A 15519-nucleotide genomic window follows, 5' to 3' on the forward strand; every position below is an offset into this window, starting at 1 on the left:
AGGGGAGGAAGGGAGGGAGCTGTTTGAGATGAGGAGGGGAGGAGGGGAGGGAGATGTTTGAAATGAGGAGGGGAGGAAGGGAGGGAGATGTTTGAGATGAGGAGGGGAGGGAGCTGTTTGAGATGAGGAGGGGAGGAGGGGAGGGAGCTGTGATTTGCTTGTGAGCAGTGAACATATGGCTGACTGGCATTTCTCATAGGACATCACAGACAGGACATGCCTATTATCAAGAGGAGTGAGAGACATGTCTGGTAAGGTCAACCATTATACTCCCTGTGATCAGTGTGTTGATGAGCATGATACTGATCCTCCTGACAGGAATGGGTTTTTATGAAGCAAGTATCCTCCATGCAAGCAGATGGTAATGATGGCAAAACCTGCCATGTACTGCATCCTCGTAGCATGTTTTATGTAGTGTGACCTGACTAGCTCCTTCGTGGTGGTAATAGACTGTATTAGAAACAGAAAGCTTTGACACCGCTGACACACGACACAGTGGGTCATACATCTCAGACAGTGGCTGACGAAGACGATGACCAACACGTTATGGTGAAATACTGATACTAGCGTTGTGTTGAACGTGTTTGTTAGGAATGTGTAACTATGGATGTGGCCGAAATGCTTGACCCCTGAACAGGATATGATACTGCAATAAGGAGAACTGTTTCTCTTGTCGGAAGCCTCATTCATTTTTCTCTCTCGCTCAGCAGCATTTTACACAGTATACAGTAAACTCCAAACTTACATTTTTGTTTCATTTCCCATCTTGTTTTCCATCTTGTTTTCCATCTTGTTTCCAATCTTGTTTCCCATCTTGTTTTCCATCTTGTTTCCCATCTTGTTTCCCATCTTGTTTCCAATCTTGTTTTCCATCCTGTTTTCCATCTTGTTTCCCATCTTGTTTCCCATCTTGTTTCCCATCTTGTTTCCCATCTTGTTTTCCATCTTGTTTCCCATCTTGTTTCCCATCTTGTTTCCCATCTTGTTTCCCATCTTGTTTCCCATCTTGTTTTCCATCTTGTTTCCCATCTTGTTTCCCATCCTGATTTCCATCTTGTTTCCAATCCTGATTTCCATCTTGTTTCCCATCCTGATTTCCATCTTGTTTCCCATCTTGTTTTCCATCTTGTTTCCCATCTTGTTTCCCATCCTGATTTCCATCTTGTTTCCAATCCTGATTTCCATCTTGTTTCCCATCTTGTTTCCCATCTTGTTTCCCATCCTGTTGCCCATCTTGTTTCCCATCCTATTTTCCATCTTGTTTTCCACCAGTATCCTGCAGAGTGCAATGGCCAACCTGATATTAATAATCAGTATTTTGTTGTTGTCTGGTAAGTTTTATATTCTCTATCGGGTCACTGTGGTCGTGTCCCTCGTGTCTTCCTCATCTGTACCTGGGTCTTTACTCACAGATACAACATACAACCAAAGGCACATTTTATGATTTATTTATTTAGAACACAATGTTTAAAAAGTAGGCTGTGTGAAAAAAGGCTTTGCTGTTTGATTGCAAGTTGCTGCCGCATTAGCGTGCCAAGTATTTATATTGGTAGGCCATGCTACAGCAATACTGTTTAGATCCTGACTGGTTATGCTATGATAAAGCTATCTACTTTTGATTTTAGATGCATTGTTGGGCAAATAGAAAACATATATTTCTAGGCTTGTTGCTTCCTTTCAGAAAGAGTCTTGGCCAGAGCAGAGACTGTACGTTATTTATAGAGTACCAGAGTATGAGTCATAATACCCATAAAACCTAGTTGTCAAACAGGGAAATGGTTCCACCATTAATTTGTCCCATAGAAGATTTTAGAAACAGGTTAAATAAGGGTTGTGTTTAATGTAGGTTTACCCTGGAGTGACGTTTTGATAACTGCGTAAATCTCTCTAGGACAAGGTGACTTTTATCAATATAGTCACCTTTATTTATCCCTCCAAAATGAAATGCTAATTAGCTGCTAATATGGCTATCATAAAGAACTACAAATGGCTATCATAAAGAACTATAAATGGCTATCATAAAGAACTACAAATGGCTATCATAAAGAACTACAAATGGCTATCATAAAGAACTACAAATTGATATCATAAAGAACTATAAATGACTATCAAAAGGAACTACAAATGGCTACCATAAAGAACTACAAATGATGATCTGGATGAGACTGACAAATTGAGGCAAAGGTATTAATCTCTGGATTAACTATTTAATGTAGTAATGAATAAATAGGCACCATTTCTTTCAATACTGTGAACTGTCTTATCTAAGTTTTAAATTGACCCAATACCTGTTAGCAAAAGTGTCAGCTAGAGATGACATGCAGGAGCTTGCAGGGAATTGTAGTTTTTTCATGATGTCTACTTTAATGCTAATTAGCATTTTCAAATCTGAGATTAAATAGAGACGAATATATTGATAAAACTCCCCTTGTCCGAGAGAGATTTATATGGTCATCAAAACGCCATGCCAGGGTAAGCCTACACGAAAAACAGCCCTAATTTTAAGTGCTTCTAAAATCCACCATGGGAAAAATGAATGGTGGGAATTTTTTTGGAATGCTAGGTTTTATGGGTAATATGACACCTCCGCTGTTGGGCTCTATAATGAGGGATACCTGGAGAAAATCAGGATCTCTCTGAAATAAAAATGGAACCCCACATTTCAGTAAAATATACATTTACCCCCCCTGAACACTTGAAAAAACAACAACAAGTGACATTCCCCTATACCCAAAATAATAATAAAAACATAAAGTTGATAGTCGAGAACATGCCTAACGTTTACCCTCACTCCCTGGACAGAACAGAGCCTTAGATATGCAGTTTACCCTCACTCCCTGGACAGAACAGAGCCTTAGATCTGCAGTTTACCCTCAGTCCCTGGACAGAACAGAGCCTTAGATCTGCAGTTTACCCTCACTCCCTGGACAGAACAGAGCCTTAGATATGCAGTTTACCCTCACTCCCTGGACAGAACAGAGCCTGAGATATGCAGTTTACCCTCACTCCCTGGACAGACCAGAGCCTTAGATATGCAGTTTACCCTCACTCCCTGGACAGAACAGAGCCTTAGATATGCAGTTTACCCTCACTCCCTGGACAGAACAGGGCCTTAGATATGCAGTTTACCCTCACTTCCTGGACAGAACAGAGCCTTAGATCTGCAGTTTACCCTCACTCCCTGGACAGAACAGAGCCTTAGATATGCAGTTTACCCTCACTCCCTGGACAGAACAGGGCCTTAGATATGCAGTTTACCCTCACTCCCTGGACAGACCAGAGCCTTAGATATGCAGTTTACCCTCAGTCCCTGGACAGAACAGAGCCTTAGATTTGCAGTTTACCCTCACTCCCTGGACAGAACAGAGCCTTAGATCTGCAGTTTAACCTCACTCATAGAAACTGTTCTTCATTTTGTAAGCATTACATGGCAAAGTAGCCAGAAGGTTGTGGATTCACAGAGCACCGTGGACAAGAGTAGGGCTGAACAGATATCCATTACAATAAAAACTGCATGAATAATACGTTTATTTGCGGTTCGAGAAAAAAAGGGGCTTTTGATATATGTATGTAATACAATTCTACATAAATGGACATGACTGTAGACAAGTAGAATATTTTTTTAAATACCACAACAGAACAGCGAAGGAACGCATGCTGTAGCAATAGATATATATATATATATATATATATATATATATATATATATATATTCAGTCATATTGTCACGCCCTGACCTTAGAGATTATTTCTATGTCTCTATTTTTGGGTTTGGTCAGGGTGTGAGTTGAGGTGGGTATTCTATGTTCTATTATTTGTATTTCTATGTTTTGACCTGTTATGGTTCTCAATCAGGGACAGCTGTCTATTGTTGTCTCTGATTGGGAACCATACTTAGGTAACCGTTTTCCCCCACCTGTCTTTGTGGGAAGTTGTCGTTGTTTGTTGGCACTGTAGCCCTTTAGCTTCACGGGTGTGTTCTCCTCTGCTGTTTTGTTGGAGTCATTTTTATAATAAAATAATATGTACACTCACCAAGCTGCAACCTTGGTCCTCTTCTGTTGACGGCCGTGACACATATCTATCATGCTATATGATGTTTAACATATATGTTAAGAAAGAGGATAGTCTAAGTCTGATAGAGTGGAAACTATAACTTTCTAATGAATTACATTTGATTCCATGATATTGTTGTTCCAAAATAGATTAGAGAATTGGAATTTGCATAACATGATGAAATAAAGTAAATAAGTAAGTCATTGTTGTGAAAATTTGTTCACGTAGGTTCCCTTTATTAGGTTTTGGTTGAAAATCTGGTAACATTCAGTATTAAAAAATATGCAGAAGTAGAGAAGTTTAGAAAGAGGGCAGAGTGCTTTCTACATCTGCATTGCTTTCTGTTTGGGGTTTTAGGCTGGGTTTCTGTACAGCACTTTGTGACATCAGCTGATGTATAAAAGTGCTTTTATAAATGCATTTGATTGATTGCAAAAGTTGTCTATCAAAGGTTAAACAAAAATGTGTGCAAAATAATCAGTTTAAGACAGCAGCCACATATCATCAGGTCGGCCTCTATGCACTTGTAAACAAATATATAATTTGGGAAACTATAATTTTCTAATTAATTACATTTGATTCCATTATATTGTTGTTACAAAATAGATTAGGGAATTGGGTTTTTGCATAACTTTGTTTATGAAATAAATTAAATAAGTAAGTCATTGTGGTGTAATTTGTTCACTCATCTCTGTGAGGCCTAGTTTGATACATCACAGTGAAAGTTCTCCAATGACATTAAACTTCACAGACATGACGCTTGTGTGCACCACCCACGGAGGCTTCCCTGAACACCAGGTGACATGGAGGACCCATAACCGTACTCTGGAGCGTCACGACGCTGTCGCCAAGACTACCCAGGATCCTGGAACAGGAACCTACAACATCAGCAGCCGAGTGAATGTGACAGAGGGACAGAATATAACCTGCAGTATCTACAACCCCATCCTCAATGAGACCCAGAGTAACTTTATCGTCATACCAGCCTGTGAGTTCTACCATCCAGTGAATGTACAGAGACAGTGAGGCCTACTCACTTCAGTTACACTGCTGTAATTACAAAGATTTAAATCAGATTTAGACCAGTAGACGAGACCATTTCACCTCAACTAGAGTAGCTGCATTGCAGGATGTCTTTCAAGTGTTTCAGGTCACATGACAAATGTGTAAATATCACAGTTCAGACCGTTGTGAAAGCAAGTACAGCTCAAACCCAATGGAGCTCAGACACCGCCCCCTAGTGGATGTATTTTTTAAACACGTAGCAGCACGGCACATTAAGAATATCCAATATTTAGATCATTTTAAATGAGGTCCATAAATGCAAGCAGATGGTAATGACCTGTTGACAAAGCAAAAACCTGCTTTGTACTGCATCCTCGTAGCATGTGTTATGTAGTGTGACCTGACTAGCTCCTTCGTGGTGGTAATAGACTGTATTAGAAACAGAAAGCTTTGACACTGCAGACACACGACACAGTGAGTCATACATCTCAGACAGTGGCTGACGAAGACGATGACCAACACGTTATGGTGAAATACTGATACTAGCGTTGTGTTGAACGTGTTTGTTAGGATTTTGTAAATACGGATGTGACGGAATGACCCCTGAACCGGATATAATGGTGCAATAAGGAGAAGTACTCCATCGTGTCTGAAGCCTCATTCATTTTTTTCCCTTCGTTCAGGAGCATATTGCCCAGTATTCGGTCATCTCCAAACTACTTTGTTGTTTCATTTTCCATCTTGTTTCCCATCCTGTTTTCCATCTTGTTTCCCACCAGTATCCTGCAGAGTGCAATGGCCAACCTGATATTAATAATCAGTATTTTGTTGTTGTCTGGTAAGTTTTATATTCTCTATCGGGTCACTGTGGTCGTGTCCCTCGTGTCTTCCTCATCTGTCCCTGGGCCTTTACTTACAAATACAACATACAACCAAAGGCACATTTTATGATTTAATTATTTAGATCACGGTGTGCGAAAAATAATGGCTGTGTGGATCGGGCGCGGTTGTTTGAATGCAAGTTGCTGCCGCATTAGCGTGCCAAGTATTTATATCGGTAGGCTATGCTACCGCAATACTGCTTAGAGCCAGACTGGTTATGATATGATAAAGCTATGCTCTTTTGATACGTTTACCTTGGCGTGACATTTTGAGAACTGCGTAAATTTCTCTAGGACAAGGCGTCGTTTATTTTATATATATATTCACCTTTATTTATCCCTCCAAAAATGAAATGCTAATTAGCTGCTAATGTGGCTATCATAAAGAACTACAAATACCATTGAGGATCTGGACGAGACTGACAAATCGAGGCGAAGGTAATAATCTTTGGGTTAACAATTTCAAATCAAATCAAACCAAATGTTATTAGTCACATGCGCCGAATACAACAGGCCTTACAGTGAAATGCTTACTTACTTACGAGCCCCTAACCAACAATGCAGTTAAAATACGATTAAGAATAAGAAATAAAAATAACAAGCAATTAAAGAGCAGCAGTAAAACAACAATTAAGAGATTATATACAGGGGGGTACCGGTACAGAGTCAATGTGCGGGGGCACCGGTTAGTTGAGGGGCGCGGTTGTACATGTAGGTAGAGTTATTAAAGTGACTATGCATAGATGATTACAACTTTAGGGTATTCCTAGCCAGAGAGCCTAGCTGTCTTCATTAGGGTATACCTAGCCAGCAGAGCCTAGCTGTCTTCATTAGGGTATACCTAGCCAGAGAGCCTAGCTGTCTTCATTAGGGAATACCTAGCCAGAGAGCCTAGCTGTCTTCATTAGGGTATACCTAGCCAGAGAGCCTAGCTGTCTTCATTAGGGTATCCCTAGCCAGAGATCCTAGCTGTCTTCATTAGGGTATACCTAGCCAGAGAGCCTAGCTGTCTTCATTAGGGTATACCTAGCCAGCAGAGCCTAGCTGTCTTCATTAGGGTATACCTAGCCAGAGATCCTAGCTGTCTTCATTAGGGTATACCTAGCCAGAGAGACTAGCTGTCATCATTAGGGTATCCCTAGCCAGAGAGCCTAGCTGTCTTCATTAGGGTATACCTAGCCAGAGAGCCTAGCTGTCGTCATTAGGGTATACCTAGCCAGCAGAGTTGTCTTCATTAGGGTATACCTATTCAGCACAGCCAAGCTGTCTTCATTAGTGTATACCTAGCCAGCAGAGCCTGTCTGTCTTCATTAGGGTATACCTAGCCAGCAGAGCCTAGCTGTCTTCATTAGGGTATACCTAGCCTAGGGTATACCTAGCTGTCTTCATTAGGGTATACCTAGCCAGCAGAGCCTAGCTGTCTTCATTAGGGTATACCTAGCCAGAGAGCCTAGCTGTCTTCATTAGGGTATACCTAGCCACCAGAGTCTAGCTGTCTTCATTAGGGTATACCTAACCAGCAGAGCCTAGCTGTCTTCATTAGGGTATACCTAGCCTAGGGTATACCTAGCTGTCTTCATTAGGGTATACCTAGCCAGCAGAGCCTAGCTGTCTTCATTAGGGTATAGCTAGCCAGCAGAGCCTAGCTGTCTTCATTAGGGTATACCTAGCCAGCAGAGCCTAGCTGTCTTCATTAGGGTATACCTAGCCAGAGAGCCTAGCTGTCTTCATTAGGGCATACCTAGCCACCAGAGCCTAGCTGTCTTCATTAGGGTATACCTAGCCAGCAGAGCCTAGCTGTCTTCATTAGGGTATACCTAGCCAGCAGAGCCTAGCTGTCTTCATTAGGTTATACCTAGCCAGAGAGCCTAGCTGTCTTCATTAGGGTATACCTAGCCAGCAGAGCCTAGCTGTCTTCATTAGGGTATACCTAGCCAGCAGAGCCTAGCTGTCTTCATTAGGGTATACCTAGCCAGGAGAGCCTAGCTGTCTTCATTAGGGTATACCTAGCCAGCAGAGCCTATCTGTCTTCATTAGGGTATACCTAGCCAAGGGTATACCTAGCCAGCAGAGCCTAGCTGTCTTCAATAGGGTATACCTAGCCACCAGAGCCTAGCTGTCTTCATTAGGGTATACCTAGCCAGCAGAGCCTAGCTGTCTTCATTAGGGTATACCTAGCCAGCAGAGCCTAGCTGTCTTCATTAGGGTATACCTAGCCAGCAGAGCCTAGCTGTCTTCATTAGGGTATACCTATCCTAGGGTATACCTAGCCTAGGGTATACCTAGCCTAGGGTATACCTAGCCTAGGGTATACCTAGCCAGCAGAGCCTAGCTGTCTTCATTAGGGTATACCTAGCCAGCAGAGCCTAGCTGTCTTCATTAGGGTATACCTAGCCAGCAGAGCCTAGCTGTCTTCATTAGGGTATACCTAGCCTAGGGTATACCTAGCCAGCAGAGCCTAGCTGTCTTCATTAGGGTATACCTAGCCAGCAGAGCCTAGCTGTCTTCATTAGGGTATACCTAGCCAGCAGAGCCTAGCTGTCTTCATTAGGGTATACCTAGCCTAGGGTATACCTAGCTTTCTTCTGCCTCCAGATTGCCATAGTTTGTTATCATTTTATAATCACGGTTACATCAGCAGCATTATATCTCCTAGACTCGGAACGTCTCATGAAAAAAAGAAAAAGAAGGAGTGTCCACTCACTTCCCTGTCTGGCTTGTAACTATTCTTTTTTAAACTTGTGATGCGACAATATTCAAGGGTATTTCATTTAGTCTCAATCTCTATTCAAGGTATTTCAATTATTCTCCTGCATCGTGGAATGTCTACACTGGTGTTGGCATTTTTGTTGTTTAGTACGTCTCCTCTACCTCAATGTTTGTATTTCATTCATTGTTTTAGGAAGGAAAGAAAGTGTTTTAGTTTGTCTAAAGATTATGTTGTCTCCTCTTGGTCACCTCGTGGCCATCGAATCAATGATTCATTCTCTCGGCTTTCACACACACTTTCAAACAGAAACTCAAGGCTCTGGTTAAATGAATGAATGAATCATAGATGTCAGATAATAAATGTGGTTGTGATTTGCATGTGGCTGTAGTTTTTTTGAGCCTTATTTTGCAGACCGTGAGGACATCCAACCTGATTGGATTTTCCTCAGGTTTTAGCCTGCAATATCAGTTCTGTTTAACTCACAGACAATATTTTTACAGTTTTGGAAACTTTAGAGTGTTTTCTATTCTAATCTGACAATTATATGCATATTCTAGCATCTGGTCCTGAGAAATAGGCCGTTTACTTTGGGAACGTTATTTTTCCAAACATAAAATTAGTGCCCCTAGAGGTTAATATAATGTTTACATACCCTACATTACTCATCTCACATGTATATACTGTACTCGATACCATCTACTGCATCTTGCCTATGCCGTTCTGTACCATCACTCATTCATATATCTTTATGTACATATTCTTCATCCCTTTACACTTGTGTGTACAAGGTAGTTGTTGCGAAATTGTTAGGTTAGATTACTTGTTGGTTATTACTGCATTGTCGGAACTAGAAGCACAAGCATTTCGCTACACTCGCATTAACATCTGCTAACCATTTTTGATTTGATTTGATTTTGATTTGACTGGAAAACCATTGATAACATGAAGGATGTGGGCATGGAGGGGCAGGAAACTATCAGGCTCCATGTGGACCTGAAGGCAGAGCGACAATCCCTCACTATGTTACACCACAATCTAATTGATCCATGCATAGACTTTCTTATACGCAAACCACACACATTCACTAACACAGTGACATTGGTTTATTGTCTGTGTTGAATTCTGAGCTTAGTTTGTAACTTTGACATATTGGTACGTTTCAGCACCAGCTGCATCTGAGAATGAAGTCACTGGGATTATAGGAGAGTCTGTTCTCCTGTCCTGTGACCTGAAATCATCCACGGCCATCGACACAGCAAGACTCCGGTTCCATTGGCAAGACGAGTCCGAAAGAGTGGTGTACTCGTTCAACAAAGGAGAAGAGAATCAACATCAGGATAGCCTTTACACAAACAGAACTAAAGCCTTTCGGTCTGAGATGAGTTCTGGGAATATCTCTGTCAAACTCAGCCAAGTAACACTTGAAGACAAGCAGAACGTCTACAGTGCTTTCGCTACACTGTTGGGCGAGAATGATAAGCATAACCACCCGTGTCGCACTACCCTACTTGTGGCAGGTATGGTTGAGTTAATAACACAGAGGGGGCTTCTGAGGGGAGGCTAGCTCGTAATAATGTCTGGAATGGAATAGCATCAACCACATGGGAACCATGTATTGGATGTGTTTGATACCATTCCATGTCCACCTGTGTGAATCATTCACAGCATTAATACGGTCATTGTAGGAAATCATCAAACATTACTATGGCACCTTTCTAACATCTTGTTCTATTTATTTTGTTCACTTTCAGCACGGTTCCCGACACCCAGTGTGACTGTGAACAAGACAAATATGAATGCCACGTGTTCAACCCAGAGGGGATACCCACAACCAATGGTCACATGGACCATCCAGGACCGTGGGAACCACACTCTGGACCCGTGGGAAGTACAGACCAATATTACTCTGGATTCTGAAAGTGGACTGTACAGCGTCTGGAGCCAAGTGAATATAACAGAAAATCAGACGGTGACCTGCCATATCTTCAACCCCGTTCTGAGAGAGACTGTGAGCAACACAACCATCGTCAGCCCCAGTAAGAGCATTAACACAGACCCTGCAGGTGCATGTGACAGGACGCAACACCACCACTCACTGCCTAATATTCATGAACTGAAAACTGAATCACTCATCTTGTCTTTTCCTCACAGGTGATGTTCAGGAAGGCTTTACTCCCATCAATATTACTGCCATCATTATCACAATAGTGATCATTGCAGTATTGATTCTGTTTTCCACCGTGGGTTATTTTGTGAACAAAAAACGTAAGTTACAATTTCCAATGTTTTACTTCTTGTAATGAAATCAGATTCAGTACTGTATAAAGTTGTCTCAGTCTGTAATTACTCTGTCAGTGCCACATCTAAGGCTTTGTTCTCCATTTACATTCCAATACTATATTATTTCACATTTCAGGTGTGACCAGTATGTGCTGGCCCCATATCAGGTATGGTTGATATCAGCTGGCCCTATATACATTTTATTCAGTAGTTAGAAGTATTGTTAATTATGACTAAAAACAATGATCCATGTTGATCTGGTTAATTATGACTAAAAACACTGATCCATGTTGATCGAGGTTGTGGAGCTGGGGCCACAGGAGCCAGAGATGGTGCTACAGGGCCAACGGATTTTCCACAGGAGCCAGAGATGGTGCTACAGGAGCCAGAGGTGGTGCTACAGGAGCCAGAGGTGGTGCTACAGGAGCCAGAGGTGGTGCTACAGGTGCAGAGATGGGGCCACAGGAGCCAGAGATGGGGCTACAGGAGCCAGAGATGGGGCTACAGGAGCCAGAGATGGGGCTACAGGAGCCAGAGATGGGGCTACAGGAGCCAGAGATGGTGCCACAGGAGCCAGAGATGGGGCTACAGGAGCCAGAGGTGGTGCTACAGGAGCCAGAGGTGGTGCTACAGGAGCCAGAGATGGTGCCACAGGAGCCAGAGGTGGTGCTACAGGAGCCAGAGATGGGGCTACAGGAGCCAGAGGTGGTGCTACAGGAGCCAGAGGTGGTGCTACAGGAGCCAGAGGTGGTGCTACAGGAGCCAGAGGTGGGGCTACAGGAGCCAGAGATGGGGCTACAGGAGCCAGAGATGGGGCCACAGGAGCCAGAGATGGGGCTACAGGAGCCAGAGATGGGGCTACAGGAGCCAGAGATGGGGCTACAGGAGCCAGAGATGGGGCTACAGGAGCCAGAGATGGTGCCACAGGAGCCAGAGATGGGGCTACAGGAGCCAGAGATGGTGCCACAGGAGCCAGAGATGGGGCTACAGGAGCCAGAGATGGGGCTACAGGAGCCAGAGATGGGGCTACAGGAGCCAGAGATGGTGCCACAGGAGCCAGAGATGGGGCTACAGGAACCAGAGGTGGTGCTACAGGAGCCAGAGATGGGGCTACAGGAACCAGAGGTGGTGCTACAGGAGCCAGAGATGGTGCAACAGGAGCCAGAGGTGGTGCTACAGGAGCCAGATGTCCAGTGGAACCGTGGCCTCCCTTACCAACCCTGACCCTAACGGCCGGCTGTCTAGGGAGTGCACGGTAAAAGGAGAATCTATCGGCACCAGCGGAACACCCAGCTTGATGGCAAGTCCACGATCCATAAAGTCCCCAGCTGCACCTGAATCGACTAGCTCCTTATGCTGAGAAGAGGGGGAAAAAAATCAAGGAAAAAAATCAAGACAAACATGTGACCAACAGGGGGTTCTGGGTGAGTTTGGTGCTGACTCACCTGGGGTGACCGAGAAGCGTTCCGCCTGCCCTCTCGACTCCCAGACGGGCCCCCCCAGCACCGATTGGCCGTGTGTCCTCTCCGACCACAGCTGGTGCAGGGGGAGCCTCCTCCTCCTCGGCACGGCCCCCCCTAACTTCATAGTAATGGGAGCGGGGGCGCTGGGTGGTGGAACGAACAGGACCCTCTCCGAACGCCCGCGGGCAGCCAGCAGATTGTGCAGCCGGATAGACATGTCACGCTAGCTCCCTGCGGACGTCCTCCCGGAGACTACACCGGTAGTGGTCTATTAGGGCCCTGTCATTCCACCCAGACCCAGCGTCCAAGGTCCGGAACTCCAAAGCGTAATCCTGTGCGCTCCTCTTCTCCTGCCTAAGGTGGAACAGTCGCTCACCTGCCGCTCGGCCCTCTGGAGGGTGATCAAACACGGCACGAAAGCGGCGGGTGAATTAGTAGTGCTCCTTTGCCGAGTCTGGGCCATTCCAGACCGCGTTCGCCCACTACAGAGCACGACCCGTCAGGCAGAAGACGAGGAGACTCACCATCTCCTCTCCCGAGGGAGTGGGCCTCACGGTCGCCAGGTACAGTTCCAGTTGGAGCAGGAACACCTGACACCCCGCCGCCGCTCCATCATAGTCCCTCGGGAGCGCAAGACGGAGAGAGCGCTGGAGCCGGAGGGGGAGGGAGGAGAAGGGGGATCCAGAGCTGGAGGAACCGAAGGTGGAGAGAGGAGACCACTCCTCTCCCATCGGTCCATTCTCTCCATCATCTGGTCTATCGCGGATCCTATCCGGTGGAGGACGGTGATATGTTGGAGGACACGTTCCTCCATCGATGGGAGGGGATTGGCAGCTGCTCTTGCTGACTCCATTCTATAATGGTGTGAGATTCTGTAACGCCCGGGGTGTAGTGGAGGAAGAAGTCAGGCACAGGAAGCAGAGAGTTCAGGGTAGCGCTCCTTTATTTGCAACACAACGGTGAAACGACGCCAACCCAAACAAATGCCCCAAACAGTCCAGCAAATTACAAAATACACGGACAACCGTGACCAACAGCCGTGTACAACATGTACACTGAAAACAATCCCGCACAACCAGCAGGCTGGTCGGCTGGTAAATAAAGCCCAACTCATTATCCTAAACTAAACACAGGTGCAACTAATAAACAGAAAAGGGGGAAAAGGGATCAGTGGCCGCTAGGTGGCCGGTGACGACGACCGCTGAGCGCCACCCGAACAGGAAGGGAGCCATCTTTGATAGGAGTCGTGACACAGGTACAGGACGGCAGGCAGGATCGGTGTCAGGGCAGGAAGTGGTTCATAATTGAATAGCTGGGTGCTCTGTAGTATATGACACGGACCTCAAATGAAATCCCAAATTCCAGAAATTGGGAAACGGCAGCACTCAAAATAGTTCAAATGAAAATGTTCAAAACGACGTTTACAGAAAGTCTCATTTCACCTTTTTTAAATTTTTTAAATTTTGTTTCGGCAGTTACACCTTCATCAGAGCATCAAAAGATGTGCCAAAATTATTTTATATACATTTTTGTATGCAGTTCCCTAGGTGATAAATACAATTGCCTCACCTGTGTGAGGGCGGTACAAAGTGGTAAAAAAAAACATTTGTGAACCAATGATTGTTACAATATACATCAAATATATCTATAAATCCACAGATCGGCAGAATAAACTGGATAAATATCATGTAGGACATTTGAGAAAATTGTGGTGTATTTAGTATCTTCCTACAGTAAAGCCGACAAAAATTGGATGATTTCGAGAAATTAAAAAACAACATCTAGATAGAAAGATTGTGATTGAATGTAGGAAATGATACATATTGTATAAGCATTAAAAATACAGTGCAGCTATATAATCTATAAAAAAAGGTTCCGTACAGTGCCCCCTGCTGGTAGTTTAGTGTATCTCTTCCATCCTGCTTGTACAGCTCCCCTGGAGCAAACATCGACAGATTATATATTTTTTTATATACCAGTATTCAAACCAGCAACCTTTCGGCCCAACACTCTGACCTCGAGGCTACGATGTGATAGAATGTAAACTAGTTACCTGTAGTCGTTATAGAATGCGATGTGATAGAATGTCAACTAGTTACCTGTAGTCATTATAGAATGAGATGTGATAGAATGTAAACAAGTTACCTGTATGTTTCTGTTACACTGTGTATTGTGAAAGTACTCAGACCCCTTGACTATGTTTCTGTTGAATGATTATCTTACTGACTTAATCATTGTGAATCATTTATCAATTAACGAGTAAACTATTTGCTCTAGGATGCCCACAGGCCTCACAAGACTCGTACGTGTCAGATGTTTTGTTCTAGGACGCCCACAGGCCTCACAAGACTCGTAAGTGTCAGTTGTTTTGCTCTAGGGCGCCCACAGGCCTCACAAGTCTCGTACGTGTCAGTTGTTTTGCTCTAGGACGCCCACAGGCCTCACAAGACTCGTACGTGTCAGTTGTTTTGTTCTAGGACGCCCACAGGCCTCACAAGTCTCGTACGTGTCAGATGTTTTGCTCTAGGACGCCCACAGGCCTCACAAGACTCGTACATGTCAGTTGTTTTTCTCTACGGCGCCCACAGGCCTCACAAGTCTCGTACGTGTCAGTTGTTTTGCTCTAGGACGCCCACAGGCCTCACAAGACTCGTACGTGTCAGTTGTTTTGTTCTAGGACGCCCACAGGCCTCACAAGACTCGTACATGTCTGTAGTTTTTTTCTAGGATGCCCACAGGCCTCACAAGACTCGTACATGTCAGTAGTTTTGCTCTAGAACGCCCACAGGCCTCACAAGACTTGTACGTGTCAGTTGTTTTGCTCTAGGGCGCCCACAGGCCTCACAAGACTCGTACGTGTCAGTTGTTTTGCTCTAGAACGCCCACAGGCCTCACAAGACTCGTACGTGTCAGTTGTTTTGCTCTAGGACGCCCACAGGCCTCACAAGACTTGTACGTGTCAGTTGTTTTGCTCTAGAACGCCCAAAGGCCTCACAAGACTCGTATGTGTCAGTTGTTTTGCTCTAGGGTGCCCACTGGCCTCACAAGACTCGAACTTGTCAGTTGTTTTGCTCTAGGATGCCCACAGGCCTCACAAGACTCGTACATGTCAGTTGTTTTGCTA

The 15519-nt window shown here is 44.4% G+C and overlaps 1 protein-coding gene across 2 annotated transcripts; it reads left to right on the top strand.

Annotated features, from left to right (window-relative positions):
- Nucleotides 1-82: 82 nt before the first annotated feature.
- LOC149984721 (CD276 antigen homolog) lies at nt 83-10887 on the top strand. Of its 2 annotated transcripts, none has more exons than XM_090230462.1 (3): nt 83-251; nt 9816-10169; nt 10404-10887. In XM_090230462.1, the coding sequence occupies exons 1-3, from the start codon at nt 245-247 to the stop codon at nt 10805-10807; spliced, it is 765 nt and encodes a 254-aa protein (XP_090086588.1). In that variant the 5' UTR covers nt 83-244; the 3' UTR covers nt 10808-10887. The 2 variants fall into 2 exon arrangements, with proteins under 2 accessions (XP_090086588.1, XP_090086589.1); XM_090230463.1 differs by lacking the exon at nt 83-251 and adding an exon at nt 5682-5899.
- Nucleotides 10888-15519: the final 4632 nt, after the last annotated feature.

Source organism: Oncorhynchus mykiss, chromosome 3 (genome assembly GCF_057628025.1).
Source record: "Oncorhynchus mykiss isolate SJ-2025 chromosome 3, ASM5762802v1, whole genome shotgun sequence".
In the NCBI taxonomy this organism is placed as follows: domain Eukaryota; kingdom Metazoa; phylum Chordata; class Actinopteri; order Salmoniformes; family Salmonidae; genus Oncorhynchus; species Oncorhynchus mykiss.

Coding starts and splice junctions, on each gene's coding strand:
- LOC149984721 (XM_090230463.1), top strand. CDS start 5,857: ATGGCCAACCTGATATTAATAATCAGTATTTTGTTGTTGTCTG. Junction 5,900..9,815: donor CAGTATTTTGTTGTTGTCTG/GTAAGTTTTATA, acceptor GGTACGTTTCAG/CACCAGCTGCATCTGAGAAT. Junction 10,170..10,403: donor CACTACCCTACTTGTGGCAG/GTATGGTTGAGT, acceptor GTTCACTTTCAG/CACGGTTCCCGACACCCAGT.